This window comes from Myotis myotis, unplaced genomic scaffold (assembly GCF_014108235.1).
Source record: "Myotis myotis isolate mMyoMyo1 unplaced genomic scaffold, mMyoMyo1.p scaffold_m19_p_1, whole genome shotgun sequence".
Classification (NCBI taxonomy): domain Eukaryota; kingdom Metazoa; phylum Chordata; class Mammalia; order Chiroptera; family Vespertilionidae; genus Myotis; species Myotis myotis.
In genome coordinates this window covers 169,263,322-169,278,143 of record NW_023416313.1, presented here as the reverse complement: position 1 = coordinate 169,278,143, position 14,822 = coordinate 169,263,322, and the positions used below count along the sequence as shown (strand labels likewise).

Here is a 14,822-nt window from a genome sequence, read left to right as displayed (position 1 = left end):
TTAAAAGAATAACTGAATGGGTCATATTTAATTTGTCCTTCTTGTTAGACAGAACTTCAGAACTGGCCAGTCTTTATTCCAGAGGAAATTTGTATGGTGAGCTAAAGAATTATAAGCACAGTGATTCAAACCAAACCTTGTAATGAGTATGGGCAAACTACAGAAGGGTTTTTTGTTTGTTTTAAATATTCTCACTGGTATTTCATGAGTTGTGGTATGAACAACAGATAATGTTTATGACTCTTTAGTTTTACTGCTAATTGTCTCCTCCCCACTCACACATGGAGTTTTCCATTTTGATCACTGCTACAACTTTTGAATGCTTTCTTTTCTGATGTATGTATTTGGCTTTTTACAGAAGAATCTCTGATTGAGGAGGATAATTTGCGGCTCTAGCCAGGCTTCTTTGTGTAGCAGTGATTTTCTTTTGTACGTGTAGGTTTGACGAGAAGAGGGCAGTGCAGCAGCTGAGAGCATGTGGTGTCCTGGAAACCATCCGCATCAGTGCAGCAGGCTTCCCCTCACGGTGAGCTTGGCAGTTTTCAGATAGAAGGGATCCTAATGAGATAAACTCCTGCTTCTTTAAGCTGACGTGAGTTTCTTTTATAGGTGGACTTACCAAGAATTTTTCAGCCGCTACCGTGTCCTAATGAAGCAAAAAGATGTGCTGAGTGACAGAAAGCAAACGTGCAAGAATGTATTAGAGAACCTGATCCCAGTAAGAAAAATTTTCACTTATCTTTATCTGAACAGATTATTGCCAAAGGCCTTGTGATTATAATCTGTGGAAGCCCTGGGAACATCCAAATGCCACTACTCCAGATTATTCAGGGCTGGGAGGATGAAGGGCACACTGGCTTGGAGATCAAGGCTCACTGTATTTAGCATGCTCTGGCTAACTGGTGAGGATGGTGGTCCTCCTCAGGAAACTGGGTGGCAAGGCCTGGACCCAGGCTTGAGTCACATTCTTTTTAGAGTTTTATCCTTATCAATAAAAATTTACCTAGTATTTACTTATGGGAAATATCAGGCCAGATGCTGTATGATTAAGAAAATATAAGTCTTATCCTCAGGTGACATAATCTATCTCGGAGATTAATGCATTTTAAAGATAAGTATAAGATAGTGTCTATCAAATGCTGAGTGAGTGAGACAGGAAATCAGCAAGGCAAAGCCACATCTGCCATGTAAAGGAGGAACAATTTCATGGAAGACCTGTGTTTTGAGTCGGACTGATAACATTGTATAAAAGTAGAAGGAGAATATTGTAATAGGAAGCATGGTGTGAAGAAGTAGGAAACCATAGAGTTTGCTCAGAAAACATTAATGTAGTTTCTTTGCAGTATAAGATTAGTCTGTGGGACAGTAAGGAAATGCCTAGGAAATGTAGGTTGGTGTTTGGTGAGTCTTGCATTCCAAACTAAGGTGTACTCAAACTTTAAATGCATCAGTCCCCTGGAGGACTTGTTAAAACACAGATTGCTGGGCCCCACCCCCAGAATTTCTGACTCAGTAGGTCTGGGATGGGTCTAACAACCTGCATCTCTAAGAAGTTACCAGGTGATGCTGATGCTGCTCTGAGGACTACACTTTGGGGCCCACTAATCTAGGTCATGGAGAATTTAAGATTCATGAAAGATCTTAAAAAGTATTTTTACTTGCTTGACACTAGTTTAGATGGGTTATCTCACTCTGAGGCAGTCATAATTAACTAAATGGAATATCTTCTTTTTGTAATAATAACATTTTTTCCCCCTTTGGAAGAGGTAAGACCACTTTCTTAATAATGTGTAAAAGAACTGGGAACTTTCTGAGTTTGGCCTGACTCCTTTCTAACCTGTGTTCAGATGGGACAGCAGAGCAGAAAGTAAGGACCGTCCTATGCCTAACACCCCACCCTCTCCCAACTCCCCATCCAGACCTGGTTCAGGGCCTTGCAGGTTACAAATTGAGGAGTGCAGGCTGGTGTGGGGTGAAGTGGGGGAAGCTGAGATCAGGCCAGGAGAAGGAAAGGTAACCACTTTTTAGCTCTTTTTATATCTCCAGCTAGGCTTCCTATGTAAATTTTATTGATTAAAATTGAAATAATTTTAGATTTATGTGGAGATTTCTGATTTTATGTACAAGATAGGAGATTTTTGCTTACAGTGAAAAGTAATTTTCTGTTGCCCTGGCCAGTGTGGCTCAGTTGTTTGAGCATTGTCCTTTGCACCAAATTGTCATCGGTTTGATTCCCAATCGGGGCACATGCTCAGGTTGCCATTTCGGTCCACAGTCTGGGTACATACTGGAGGCAACACATAGATGTTTGTTGGTTTTTTTTCTCTCTCTCCCTTCCTCTCTCTCTCAAATAAATAAAAACATATCTTAAAAAATAATTTTCTGTTTTCACACAGATTATATTAGTGATGATTGTAAATAAATTCCACCCTTGTATGAGAATAACCATTGCAGGCTTCCAAAAAAGGTGGATCAGAGTGTAATGGACCCAAAATTGCATATATCTCTGTGTTTACTGCTCGGCTGTGCTTATTATCAAAAGTAAATGAACAGTATAAGTGGTTATATTTTTGTAAAAGGAATTTTGAAATTTGTACAAGTAATTTATAGGGTTTTATGTATTTATTTTCAGATTCTATTGATAGTGCAAAGATATAACAAGAAACTTAACTCTCTTAATATGAGTGCACGAAGTTTTTATGTTTAATTTTTATTTTGTGTGCATTGCTTCCTGCCTTATTCTTTATACTGGTGTTTTTGTCCCTTCAGCTTTCACATGGAACACACAGCCCGATGTAACCCTTACAGCCTGGGTCAGTCAGAGGGAGTGTCAGCATCTCCATTTCCTTGAAATATTTAAAATACAAACAAGCAAATAATAGCTGCCTATAACCCACAACCAAGGTTTTGGCCTCAGATAATAATTCCAGGTAGAATAATCTAGAAAATCACTCTTAAACTGCAGTTTTCCTTAAAATCCCTTCTATTTGCTCAACTTGCATAAGATCAAAAATCTGGTTCCATTAGTTAATTGTGATGTAGCCCAAGTTTTAGCTAATAGATTCATCCCTTTACTGATTCTGCTTTTAGATGTATTTTTTCTCTTTTACAGTTTTATTTGTATGTTCGTTATTTCAACTTCTGAATGTATAATTTCTTCCAAAAATAGGACAAGGACAAATACCAGTTTGGTAAGACAAAGATCTTTTTCCGTGCTGGTCAAGTGGCCTATCTAGAAAAATTGAGGGCAGACAAGCTGAGGGCTGCCTGCATTCGGATCCAGAAGACAATCCGAGGGTGGCTGCAGCGGAAGAAGTACCTGCGCATGCGGAAGGCAGCCATCACTGTGCAGAGATATGTGCGAGGCTACCAGGCCCGATGGTAGGTCTCCTAGGGACCCTCCACTCTGGCTCACGGCTCCTAAGGATTGCACAGCTCATCTGATTCATTGTCCAAACCAAGACAGTTTTGAGTGGTCACCCAGTATGAGAAGGCAATACCTCACCTCTTCTTAGATTCAAGGAATAACAAATGAACTCATAAGACAGTTAAATAGAAAAAAATTTCACTCACCCTTATGATTTATTCAGAATCATCTTCAAAATAATTACAAATTATTGTGTGCTCATGTCCTCAGTATCTTTTATTTTTTATATTTTTATATGGGCTTGAAGAAGTTATCTGTAAACTAAAACAGTCATGAATATGAGCTAGTTAATAATGACTCCATTGAGAAGTTTTCAGGAGCAATAAACTGTGAAAGTGTTTCTAGAATTACACTTCAGTGTGATTATGTATTAGGATAATTTTAATTTAGAAATATCAGTAGAAATGAATTAATGATAAAGAATGTATGCCCAGAAAGAGTTTGAAAAATATTGTACATTAGCAAAGGGTGGATTTAAGAAAGCTAGTGATGAGTAAGTATGAAATTACTGTGTACAGCCAGTCTACTGTAAGGGGGACATAACCTGGGGTAATGAGCACTGTCCTAGAAAGAATGAACCTTTATGAGCTTCATTCTCTTTATTGTAAAATCACGTAATATGGGACATCATGATCAGGAAGGCTTAAATAAAATAATGAATAAAAAATATTTGGGGGAACTATAAATTGCTATAATATAAGAAATATGAATGTTGATTTAATATTGTATATTACTAGAATAATACAGTGGAGGTACTACTTATGCCAAAGATGTTGGTTCTTTAAGTCTCTACAAAATATATTCCTGGGTTTTTCTGATTACTAACAAATTCACCGCTTCTTTCTTTGGTCAGCTATGCTAAGTTCCTGCGCAGAACTAAGGCAGCGACCATCATTCAGAAGTACTGGCGCATGTATGTAGTCCACAGGAAGTACAAAAGTAAACGAGCTGCCACTATTGTTCTTCAGTCTTATTTACGAGGCTACTTGGCCAGAAATAGGTATCGCAAGGTGAGTCATTATTTTCAACTTTGTTTATTTATTCCATTAATGTTAATCAAATTTCACATCTGTACACCACAGAGGTTCCAATGGACATAGGAGGCATATGGAGACAACCAACAATTGAAGTATATTTTAAAATATTAAATAAGTGCATATGTTTAATTAACAAGACAATGGAAAAAGAAAATTTGCCCCCTTTTTTATCCCTCTTGACAACGCAATGTGAAGAAAACTTAGTGTATTAGTTTCCTATAGATGTCATCAACTTGGTGGCTTAAAACAATAGACATTTATTTTCTCACAGTTCTGGAGGTCAAAATTCCACAATCAGTATCAGCCAAAATCAAGGTGTTGGCAGGGCTGTACTCCCTCCTGAAACTCTAGGGGAAAATCCATCCCTTGCTCTTCCAGCTTCTGATAGCTACCAGTATTTCTTGTGTTTGTGGCCATATCACTCCAATCTCTGCCTTTTTTTTTTTTAATTAATCCTCACCAGAGGATATTTTTCCATTGATTTTTTAGGAAGAATGGAAGAGAGAGGGAAAGACAGAAAAACATTGATATGAGAGGAACACATCAATTGGTTGACCAGGGCCCAGACTGGCGAGGAGCGTGCAACCAATATACATGCTCTTGACCAGAATGGTCCGCAGGCCGAAGTTCTATCCACTGAGCCTAACTGGCTAGGGCCAATCTCTGCCTTCACCTTCACGTCATCATCTCTACTGTGTGTCTAACTTCCCTTCTTTTGTCTGTCTCTTATGAGAATATTTGTGATGGATTTAGGCCTCACAAGGATAATCCAGTATAATCTCCTCATCTCAAGATTTTTAGCTTAATCACATCTGCAAAAACCCTTTTCCCAAATGAGGTACCATTGACAGATTCCACAGATTAGGATCTGATATCTTGGGGGGCCTCTATTTAACTCACTGTGGTGAGCTTTGAAGAGGTAGAATATATGACATATGTGTGGAAATTTGTTCCAAGAATGAAAAACCTTGGAATAATTTACTGTAGTGAAAAGGAGATAAATAACATTAATGTGGCCCTAGCCGGTTTGGCTCAGTGGATAGAGCATCGGCCTTCGGACTCAAGGGTCCCAGGTTCGATTCCAATCAGGAGCGTGTACCTTGGTTGCGGGCACGTACCTTGGTTGCGGGCACATCCCCAGTGGGGAATGTGCAGGAGGCAACTGATCGATGTTTCTCTCTCATTGATGTTTCTAACTCTCTATCCCTCTCCCTTCCTCTCTGTAAAAAATCAATAAAATATATTAAAAAAAACAAAAAACATTAATGTGGTTAAACTTGTACTGACTAGAATATGATGTTCTGAGCATTTTTGACAAATAATCTTTATATCTGGCAATAATCAACGACAAAAATAATGGATCACCAGATTAATTTTTAAAAAATATTTTTATTGGTTTCAGAGAGGAAGGGAGAGATAGAAATATCAATGATGAGAGAATCATTGATCGGCTGCCTCCTGCACGCCCCACACTGGGAATCTAGTCCGCAAGCTGGGCATGTACCCTGATCGGTAATCGAACTGTGACCTCCTGGTTCATTGGTTGATGCTCAACCACTGAGCCAGCCATGCTGGCTGGGCACCAGCTTAATCTTAATCATCACCTCTGACAATATATGATCTAGTTGAAAGGTTTTTCTCTTTCATTTTGGCAAGGTTTTGAGTTTGTCCTTCATGATATATTCCTAACAAGCCAGAAGTACAGTCTAGAATTCAGCGGTTCTCAACCTGTGGGTCGCGAACAATGAAAATACATCCTGCATATCAGATATTTACATTTCGATTCATAACAGTAGCAAAATTACAGTTATGAAGTAGCAACGAAAATAATTTTATGGTTGGGGGTCACCACAACATGAGGAACTGTATTAAAGGGTGTGGCATTAGGAAGGTTGAGAACCACTGGTAGATCTTAGAGTTCTGTGGGCACCACTGGTAGAAGAAGCATCAATAGAGCGCTTTGAGGGACAGGTCTCTAATCACAGGCAGTCTGTGAGGGTGGCCTAAGCCCTATTCATGTATGTATTTTACTTTATTTTGAAGTAATTTTGGACAACAAAGAAAAATGAAAAACGAATGAGGCTTGAATGAGAATATTTAATGGCTGTGTTTTGAAGAAAATTTGAGAATAGCTACTCCAGCTCTTTCTTTCTCCCCATGCTGGCTTTATACTCTGGTGTTCTTTCTCTACAAGCATGAGCTTTCAGGGGAAGGAAACGCCTTATTCAACTTTTAGATACACCAAACTGGTTATACTTCCGTTTTCTTGACGACTCTCCTCAGGATCATCTGAACTGGGTTTTGAGGCCATTGATTGAGCAGTAGCAGTGTCTGGCCTGCTCAGCTCCAAATGACGACACATGGGAGTGACAGTTAGAGACCAGCGCACATATAGGCCACTAGTGCTTCTTTGGGCCGTGTTTTCGGTGTTTCCAGTCCAGGCTTCCCCTTCTTATGGCTTGGGAATCTAAGGGAGAGGAGACATTGTTTAATATCTCTAACTCACTAATGGAGATGAGATTGCGAATGGAAGATCTAATTATATACTGTTTCCACTTGACTGAAATTACAGAAATGGACCAATGTCTGAAGTTACATGGAGAGAAGGAAATGGAATAGGAAAATTAACATTCATAGCTTTGCCACTGTGTGCTGCTTGACTTTGAAAGTCTGAAATTTGCCATTACTGAGTCTTACCCAGTTGGTCACTAGTCATCAGGAAAAGACAAGAGGCTCCCTTGGGGTCGTGATGTTCGGGGAGGGCTCAGAATGGGACCTCACTGCAGCGTGATGCACAGTGACTGCACTCAGTGGAAAGCATTATAGCATTAATAGATAAGCAGCCGAAGGGGAGCCTTGACTTGGCAAAGGTCTCCTGAGCACTTAGGTTTATTTTGTATTTGGTGGTTTAATACTTAACCACTTATTTCTTCACTGTATCCTCTAGAATGCACTTTTTTTCATTGTTTTTCTCAGGTCCATAACCCAAAAATAGGAACTATTGTTTTAATGATTTTATTAAACTGCTATCTATTTGAATAGATGGTTTTAGAATCTTTTTAAAAATATATTTTTATTGATTTCAGAGAGGAAGGGAGAAGGAGAGAGAGATAGAAACATCAACGATGAGAATCATTGATTAGCTTCCTCCTGCACGTCCCACACTGGGGATGGATCCCACAACCCAGGCATGTGCCCAGACCAGGAATTGAAACCTGACCTCCTGGTTCATAGATTGATGTTCAACCACTGAGCCACGCAGGCCAGGCCAGAAATGTTTACATTTAGAAAGTTTCATAAGAGATACATTGTGTTCATTTGTAAAAATCCTATATAATAAAAGCCTAATTAATATGCTAAGTTTCTGGTTGTCCAGTCATCCATTCAACCAATCAAAGTGTAATGTACTAATGATATGCTAAGGCCACTGAACCGCTTGCTATGACATGCACTGACCACCAGGGGGCAGATGCTCCAACCGGTAGGTTAGCTTGCTGCTGGGGTCCGGCTGATGGGGACTGAGCAAGATGAGCCAGACACGTCCTGGAGCCCTCCCACAATCCCTTCCTGGCTGGCCAACCTTCTGCATCCCTCCCCAGCCCTGATCGTGCACTGGTGGGGTCCTTCAGCCTGACCTGCTCCTTCTCGCAATCTGGGACCCCTCGGGGGATGTTGGAGAGCTGGTTTCAGCTTGATCCCACAGGCCAGGCCGAGGGACCCCACTGGTGCACAAATTCATGCACTGGGCCTCTAGTTACTAATAAGTGCTAATAATCACTAATAATTACTAGTAAGTAATCACTTGAATGCATACATTTAAATATCATTTATATCATACAAGAGTTGTTTTATAAAATCAAAGAAGGACCTTAGAATGTTTTAATAGTTTACCCTTTATTAATTTCAAGATTTTCTTTTCCATCATTCCTGGAAATTGTTTAGACCAAGCATGTCAAACTCAAAGGCTAACACGGGCCAAATAAACAATGCATGCGGCTTACAGGCCGCAAGTTTGACATACTTGGTTTAGAAAATCTCTGCATTTTGTTGTTGTTAATTCTTACCAGAGGGTACTTTTTCCATTTTTTTTTTTTAAAGAGAGAGTGGAAGAGAGGGAAGGAGAGAAAAAGAGAGAGGTAAAGGCAGAGAGAGAGACATCGATGGACTGTTTGCCTCCTGCACATGTCCTGGCCAGGGCTGGGGATCGAACCTGCAACCCAGGTACATGTCCTTGATTGGAAATCAAATCTTTAACCCTTCAGTGTGTGGGCTGACACTCTAACCACTGAGCAGCACCAGCCAGGGCTAGACAATCTCTGCTTGATGGTCTTAATGATAAGAAATTCTTCCTATAAGGCGATCTTTTGTTATAAGTTATTTATAAATTTAGGGGAATATCTTCTTATTTAGAAAGTATAACAAAATCAAAATTAAGATTTGTTTATTTCCCTCTATCTTACTTTTAGCTTTCCTTTTAAAGCTTTATCCCTACTACCTTTGACTCCCATAAGTGGGTTCCTGTTACATTTGAAACAGCAATGGGAAATCCTCACTAGAATAGTATTCCTCAAATAGGGCAACCAACAGTGTCATTTTTTGTTTGTTTCTGGAAAAAAATCAATAAATTAATAATAAACTTTGCAATACTCCAACTGTTGGCCTCCACAGCCAGCTTACTGGCCATATTCCATGTCCTCAAGAAGCATAGATCTAATGCACAGTGAGATGGTATCAGCAGTAAGGGTGGTGGCCAAGTCTTTTATTTTAATAGCATGTAATTCACAGGGTGCCAAGTTCTGTTCACTTTATAGAGGATCATCTGTTGCGACAGATATCACGCACCAATAGGATACCTAGTGTGTTTTTTCTTTATTTTTAGAATTGTTTGCCTTTTAGTAAGCTGGTGCCTTTTATTTAGATACCTTCTGTGTGTACACCAAGCATGTCAAACGCGCAGCCGCCAGGCTGCAAGCCTCATTTATTTAAACAAGGCCTGTGGCCTGCCTGCCATGAGTTTGACATGCTTGGTGTATTCTCTGTTTCTTAAATCACCCTTTAAAGTCTACTTTTTAAATCACCTTGTAAAACAATTTTGTGCTTGCATGTATTTGTTATATGTACAATCTTCATATTACATTGTTACTTCAACTTTTGTGTCTTTCGCTTTATGGCTTCTCAGCCTAAGAGTCATAGGTTGATAGAATTGAACCCTGCGTCTAGTCTAGAGTCTGATGTTGTACATACCTTTCTCTGCAGATACTCCGTGACCACAAAGCAGTCATCATTCAGAAGTGGGTCCGAGGCTGGCTGGCTCGCACCTACTACAAGAGGAGCCTGCATGCCATCATCTACCTTCAGTGCTGCTTACGGCGGATGATAGCCAAGCGCGAGCTGAAGAAGCTCAAGATTGAGGCCCGCTCCGTGGAGCGCTATAAGAAACTCCACATCGGCATGGAGAACAAGATCATGCAGCTGCAGCGCAAAGTTGATGAACAGGTGTGTTTTGAACAGGACCCTGAAAGTGAGCATGCCTAAAGAAGCCCACTGGGATTGTGGTCAGCGGTGTCTCCCCTGGACTTTACCCTTTGGTCTTAGCAGAAAAGTAAAATAATAATGACAGTAATGAGAATGGAAATAGTGATGAGTTCATAGGTAAGAGTATCACTGCAGGAAACTATTTTTGAGAATACAACCAGATTTACTAACACTCCAGACCTTTATGACTAAGAGCCATAGTGTACTTTATACTTCACCAATCTCTTTCGTCACTGCCAGTCATTTGCATGTAGTATAATCCTCCTTTCACAGGTGACTTGTTTAACATTGAGGTGACAAAAGAAGCAGTAAGATGTCCATGCTTCTGAGGAATCTTCAGCCTGTTTGCAGAGATAAAAGTTTGGTTTCTTAGAGATAGTTACTAAGTAATATTTTAGCACATGCAAATGATATAAAGGTAATTAGTACTACATAAATACTGCATAGGGCAAAAAAGCCCACAATGAAATAGCGTTCATCAGAAATGTTTTCTGAGTGTGAGGAGGAGCTTGAGGTAGTAAACAAAGAGATCTGTAAGAAATTTGTGATTTTGAGGCCATTTTATCATTCTTATGCATCACCTGGCTAGCACATGACTTTTAGTAGCACAGTGATTTGTTTTCAAAAGCAAGTATAGATTTTCCTATTTTTGGATTAAGAATCAGGAAATTAAGAATTTCCTCTGGTAACTCGCCTTGCAGCTAAGAGAAAAATCACATCTATGTTGCTCATTGTGTAAAACAGAAATAATGCTGTCTATTCTCTTCTCTCTTTATATCACTAAGAGAGTATTGATTATGTTACTATAAATGTTGTGCTTAGAATTTTGGTTAGATACTGTAACATTATGATGATATAGCAAGACTGTGATGAATAAGCCTAGTTTTCTGAGTAAATACATTTGATTGCATGTCTACTTACTTACTGTTTGTGTGTGTTTAAAGAACAAAGACTACAAATGCCTCATGGAGAAATTGACCCATCTGGAAGGAATATACAACTCTGAGACTGAGAAACTACGAAGTGACTTAGAACGCCTTCAGCTAAGTGAGGAGGAGGCTAGGATTGCCACTGGGCGGGTTCTCAGTCTACAGGAAGAAGTTGCCAAGCTCCGGAAAGACCTGGAACAAACTCGGTCAGAGAAGAAATCCATCGAGGAACGTGCAGATAGATACAAGCAAGAGACCGAGCAGGTGGGAAGGAACTAATTTCACATCCTTTTTACAAAGGAAATGTGCCGTCATCTTGACCTGGCCCTTGTAGCTCAATGTTGGTTTCAGAGCTGAAATATAAATTTTATTATTTGTGTTTCCCAAGCATTTCTTCCACATGATGAGTCAGTAGCTGTTTTAGTAGAACCTTTTGACTATGATGAGAACAGAGGAAAGCAGTATTGTAAGAAGAGAATTAATATCCATGTCCCTACTATATATATATATTCTTTTATATATATGTTTTATATATATATGTATATATATATATGTTCTTTTATACACACACACACACACACACATATATATATATATATATGTTCTTTTTCTTTACATGCATAGGTCTGGATGGAGAGTAGACTCCTTTTTCTTGGGTTAACATGATTAAGAAGTAAATCATGAACTCTCAATAGCTGATGCTAGGGAGCTTTATGGAAATGAATTAAGACTATGTTGAGAAGTCCAAGGGAGAAATCCACATGTCTGCACACTGATTGTAGCCAAGAGCTGCTATGCAGACAGAACAAAACAAAAAAAAAAAAAAATTTTTTTTTTACAGATTGACCAGTGTTTCCACACTACAAATTTGTATTTACTTATGTTAAAACTTGACTAAAGACAGAAAACATTAAGGTTCTCAAGCAGCAATGAGATGCACTGCTTAAACAAAATAAAAATACCTCAACATAAGGCTTACTGGGGAAACAAGTAATTTTCAGGGAGTCCACTAATGTGACCACCTGTAAGTGAAAACAAAGTTCACTGTGTTGATTGTAACTATGAGCAAAAATCCTGATGCTCTGTTTCTGCGCTGACATTAGCCTTCTGAGCTCAGTGAGAATCTCTGAAGGAGCGTAGGAGAGTGTACCTAATAAAATTGCAATCCTTCCATGGTATTCAGGGTCCCAATAAAACAGTTCCTCCTATTTCTCTAGCAGATCTGGGCTCTGTATTATGGAAACAGCAATGCCATTAATATGTGTTATTTGACATGGCAAGTTTGTTCTGTCAGAATTTAAAAATGTATTCAAAGCAATTCTCTTGAGGTTTAAGATCTTTATCTCTTTTTTTCTTGTTGCCATTTTCTGAGTCCACAGAAGCTTTCCAGATTCCTCTGAATCTAGAGTATTTAAGCTTGTAGGAAAATTCCTCTTTAAAGTCAAGTTCATACCTTTCTAGTCTGATAGAATAGCACACGTGAACAGATACAGATTTCTCCTTTCTTTTTTTATCTGCTTTTTACAAGCTAGCTATAGGCATTATTGCTTATTCTTTTGGATAGAGTATAGCAATGTGGAATGAAAAAACTTCACTGTGACAGCCAGCTTTATGATCAGGAAAGCTATGTACCTTCAAGGAGCCTAGAAGGTACACTAGACTTGTGCTTCTTAACTAGGAGTGTATATCAGAATCTCCTAGGGAGTTTTTTTTAAAGATCCCTGCCCAAGCGCTGGGAATGTGGACGAGGCACATGTATTTTGAAAAAGCATACCCCTGATAAAGAACAGTTTCTCTCAAGAGCATAGGGAACTCGGGTCTTCCTGTTGAGGTGGAGGTAAGGCCAGGCCAGTATCGGGGGAGGAGACTGGACCCTCTGAAGGAACACCTGGGGACTTCCGCTGTGGCAGTGCTGCTGTCCACTTCCTGTTCTCCAGGGTTTCTGTCACAGAGCCCTCACTCTCTATCTGAACTCCTGGCACTTATCTTTATTATTAGCTATCACTTTTAGAGTTCCTTGAACTTATGCTTAGAGAAGAAATTTAGATTTCACTCATCACAAGTACATTATTTTATTGCAGAGATGAACTGAGTAAATTATGAACTTTGCAAAGTTGTCTTTGATTTTGACTTTTGCTTCCTGGGAATCCTTATCCAAATAGGAACTAGAAAGTTAATTGTGTTTTTTTAAAATTATTAAAATATACATAGCATAAAATTTACCATATTAACCACTTTTAAGTATACAGTTCAGTGGCATTAAGTGCATTCACTGTAGTAAGGTCAGTGCTTAAACATGGGGTAAAAGGACTAGTTTACAACCTTGCAAAACTCTTTAAAGGGGATGAAAGGAAATTCTCTTTTTCAAGACCAACAGCAGGAAGCATCAAGAAATCTTCAGTGAGTTTCCAGAACCAAAATGCCCTGCAAGTCTTTCTCTTTTTTTAAATTTTTTTATTGATTAAGTTATTACATATGTGTCCTTATCCCCACGTTATCCCCCATCCCCCACTCATGCCCTCACCCCCCTGTTGTCTGTGTCCATTGGTGAGGCCTATATGCTTGCATATAAGTCCTTCGGTTGATCTCTCTTACCCTTACCCACACTCTCCCCTACTTTCCCTCTGAGGTTTGACGGTCCGATCGATGCTTCTCTGTCTCTGGATCTGTTTTTGTTCATCAGTTTATGTTGTTCATTATATTCCATAAATGAATGAGATCATGTGATATTTATCTTTCTCTGACTGGCTTATTTCACTTAGCATAATGCTCTCCAGTTCCTTGACTTCAAGTCTTTCTTCTCTTCAATCTTCTACCTGAATCATGGGTAAGCGCGTAGTAGCTTTGTGCTTGGCTGTTGAGGTGAAAAGGCATTATCGTTGCTTTAAGAGCAAATGCTTACGAGGTGCCAGGCAATTGCTAAATGCTCAAGGTACAAAGTAAAACAACAGCAGTAATCATCTTTGTCCTCCAGGAATTTCTAGTCTATTAGGGAAGTAAAAGTAAATCATTTATAAGGACTATAAAGAGGCATATGCAGGGTCCTATAGTAGCCCAGAAAAGAAACACTTATTTGGAGAGAGTTTCCAGGAAGGCTTTCTGGAGGAGGTATTGCTTGAACCAAATTTGAAAGACGACTAGCCATAACTATGCAAAGAAATGAGGCACAAAGATGTGGAAGTAAGGAGTGAGTGACTGCAGTGTGGGCTTTATACTTAGGGCCTGGTTTGCTCTGTCTGTTGCAGCTACCTCATTTTATTTCATTTTATAGGTGGTATCAACTCTGAAGGAAGAAAATACGTTGCTGAAGCAGGAAAAAGAGGCCCTCAATCACCTTATGGTGGAACAGGCTAAGGAGATGACAGGTAAGGCTCACGTGGGTTCAAACTAATGCATGCTAACCAACCTCCCAAAGTTTTATAAGATGCCACTTTTTTTTAATCCTCCTCAAAAGAGGGAAGGAGGGAAGGAGGAATGGGGAGGGAGGGAGGGAAGGAGGGAAAGGGAGGGAAGGAGGAAGGGAGGGAGGGAGGGAGGCAGAGAGAGAGAAAAAGGGAGGGAAGGAAGGAGGGAGGGAGGGAGGGAGGGAGGGAGGAGGGAGGGAGGGAGGGAGGGAGGGAGGGAAGGAAGGAGGATCAATCATTGATCAGTTGCCTTCCATACATGCCCCAACCGGGGATCAAACCCACAAACCAGGAATTGAACCAGCACCCTTCCGGCCAGGCTATAAGATACACCTTGGCTTAGAGCTCAAATATTTTTAAAAGTTGAGGCTGCCATTAGTAAATTTATAAAATTCTGAGAGGCAGGCTCTCTAAATATTTTGGTTGAAACAGTTGGTGAACTTAAATCTGGTCTATGTACAAATGTGAACTCATGTTTAGTCAATAGCAT

The 14,822-nt window shown here is 39.6% G+C and overlaps 1 protein-coding gene across 9 annotated transcripts in view; it reads left to right on the top strand.

Moving 5' to 3' along the window:
- MYO5A (myosin VA) overlaps positions 1-14,822 on the top strand; it is a 200,662-nt gene that overhangs the window by 132,311 nt on the left and 53,529 nt on the right. For all 9 annotated transcript variants that reach the window (XM_036301823.1, XM_036301814.1, XM_036301793.1 and 6 more), the window contains 7 exons: positions 440-526; positions 610-718; positions 3,170-3,381; positions 4,281-4,437; positions 9,721-9,960; positions 10,944-11,192; positions 14,200-14,293. In XM_036301823.1, coding sequence (XP_036157716.1) covers positions 440-526; positions 610-718; positions 3,170-3,381; positions 4,281-4,437; positions 9,721-9,960; positions 10,944-11,192; positions 14,200-14,293 — 1,148 coding nt within the window. The remainder of the gene's footprint in view (positions 1-439; positions 527-609; positions 719-3,169; positions 3,382-4,280; positions 4,438-9,720; positions 9,961-10,943; positions 11,193-14,199; positions 14,294-14,822) is intronic.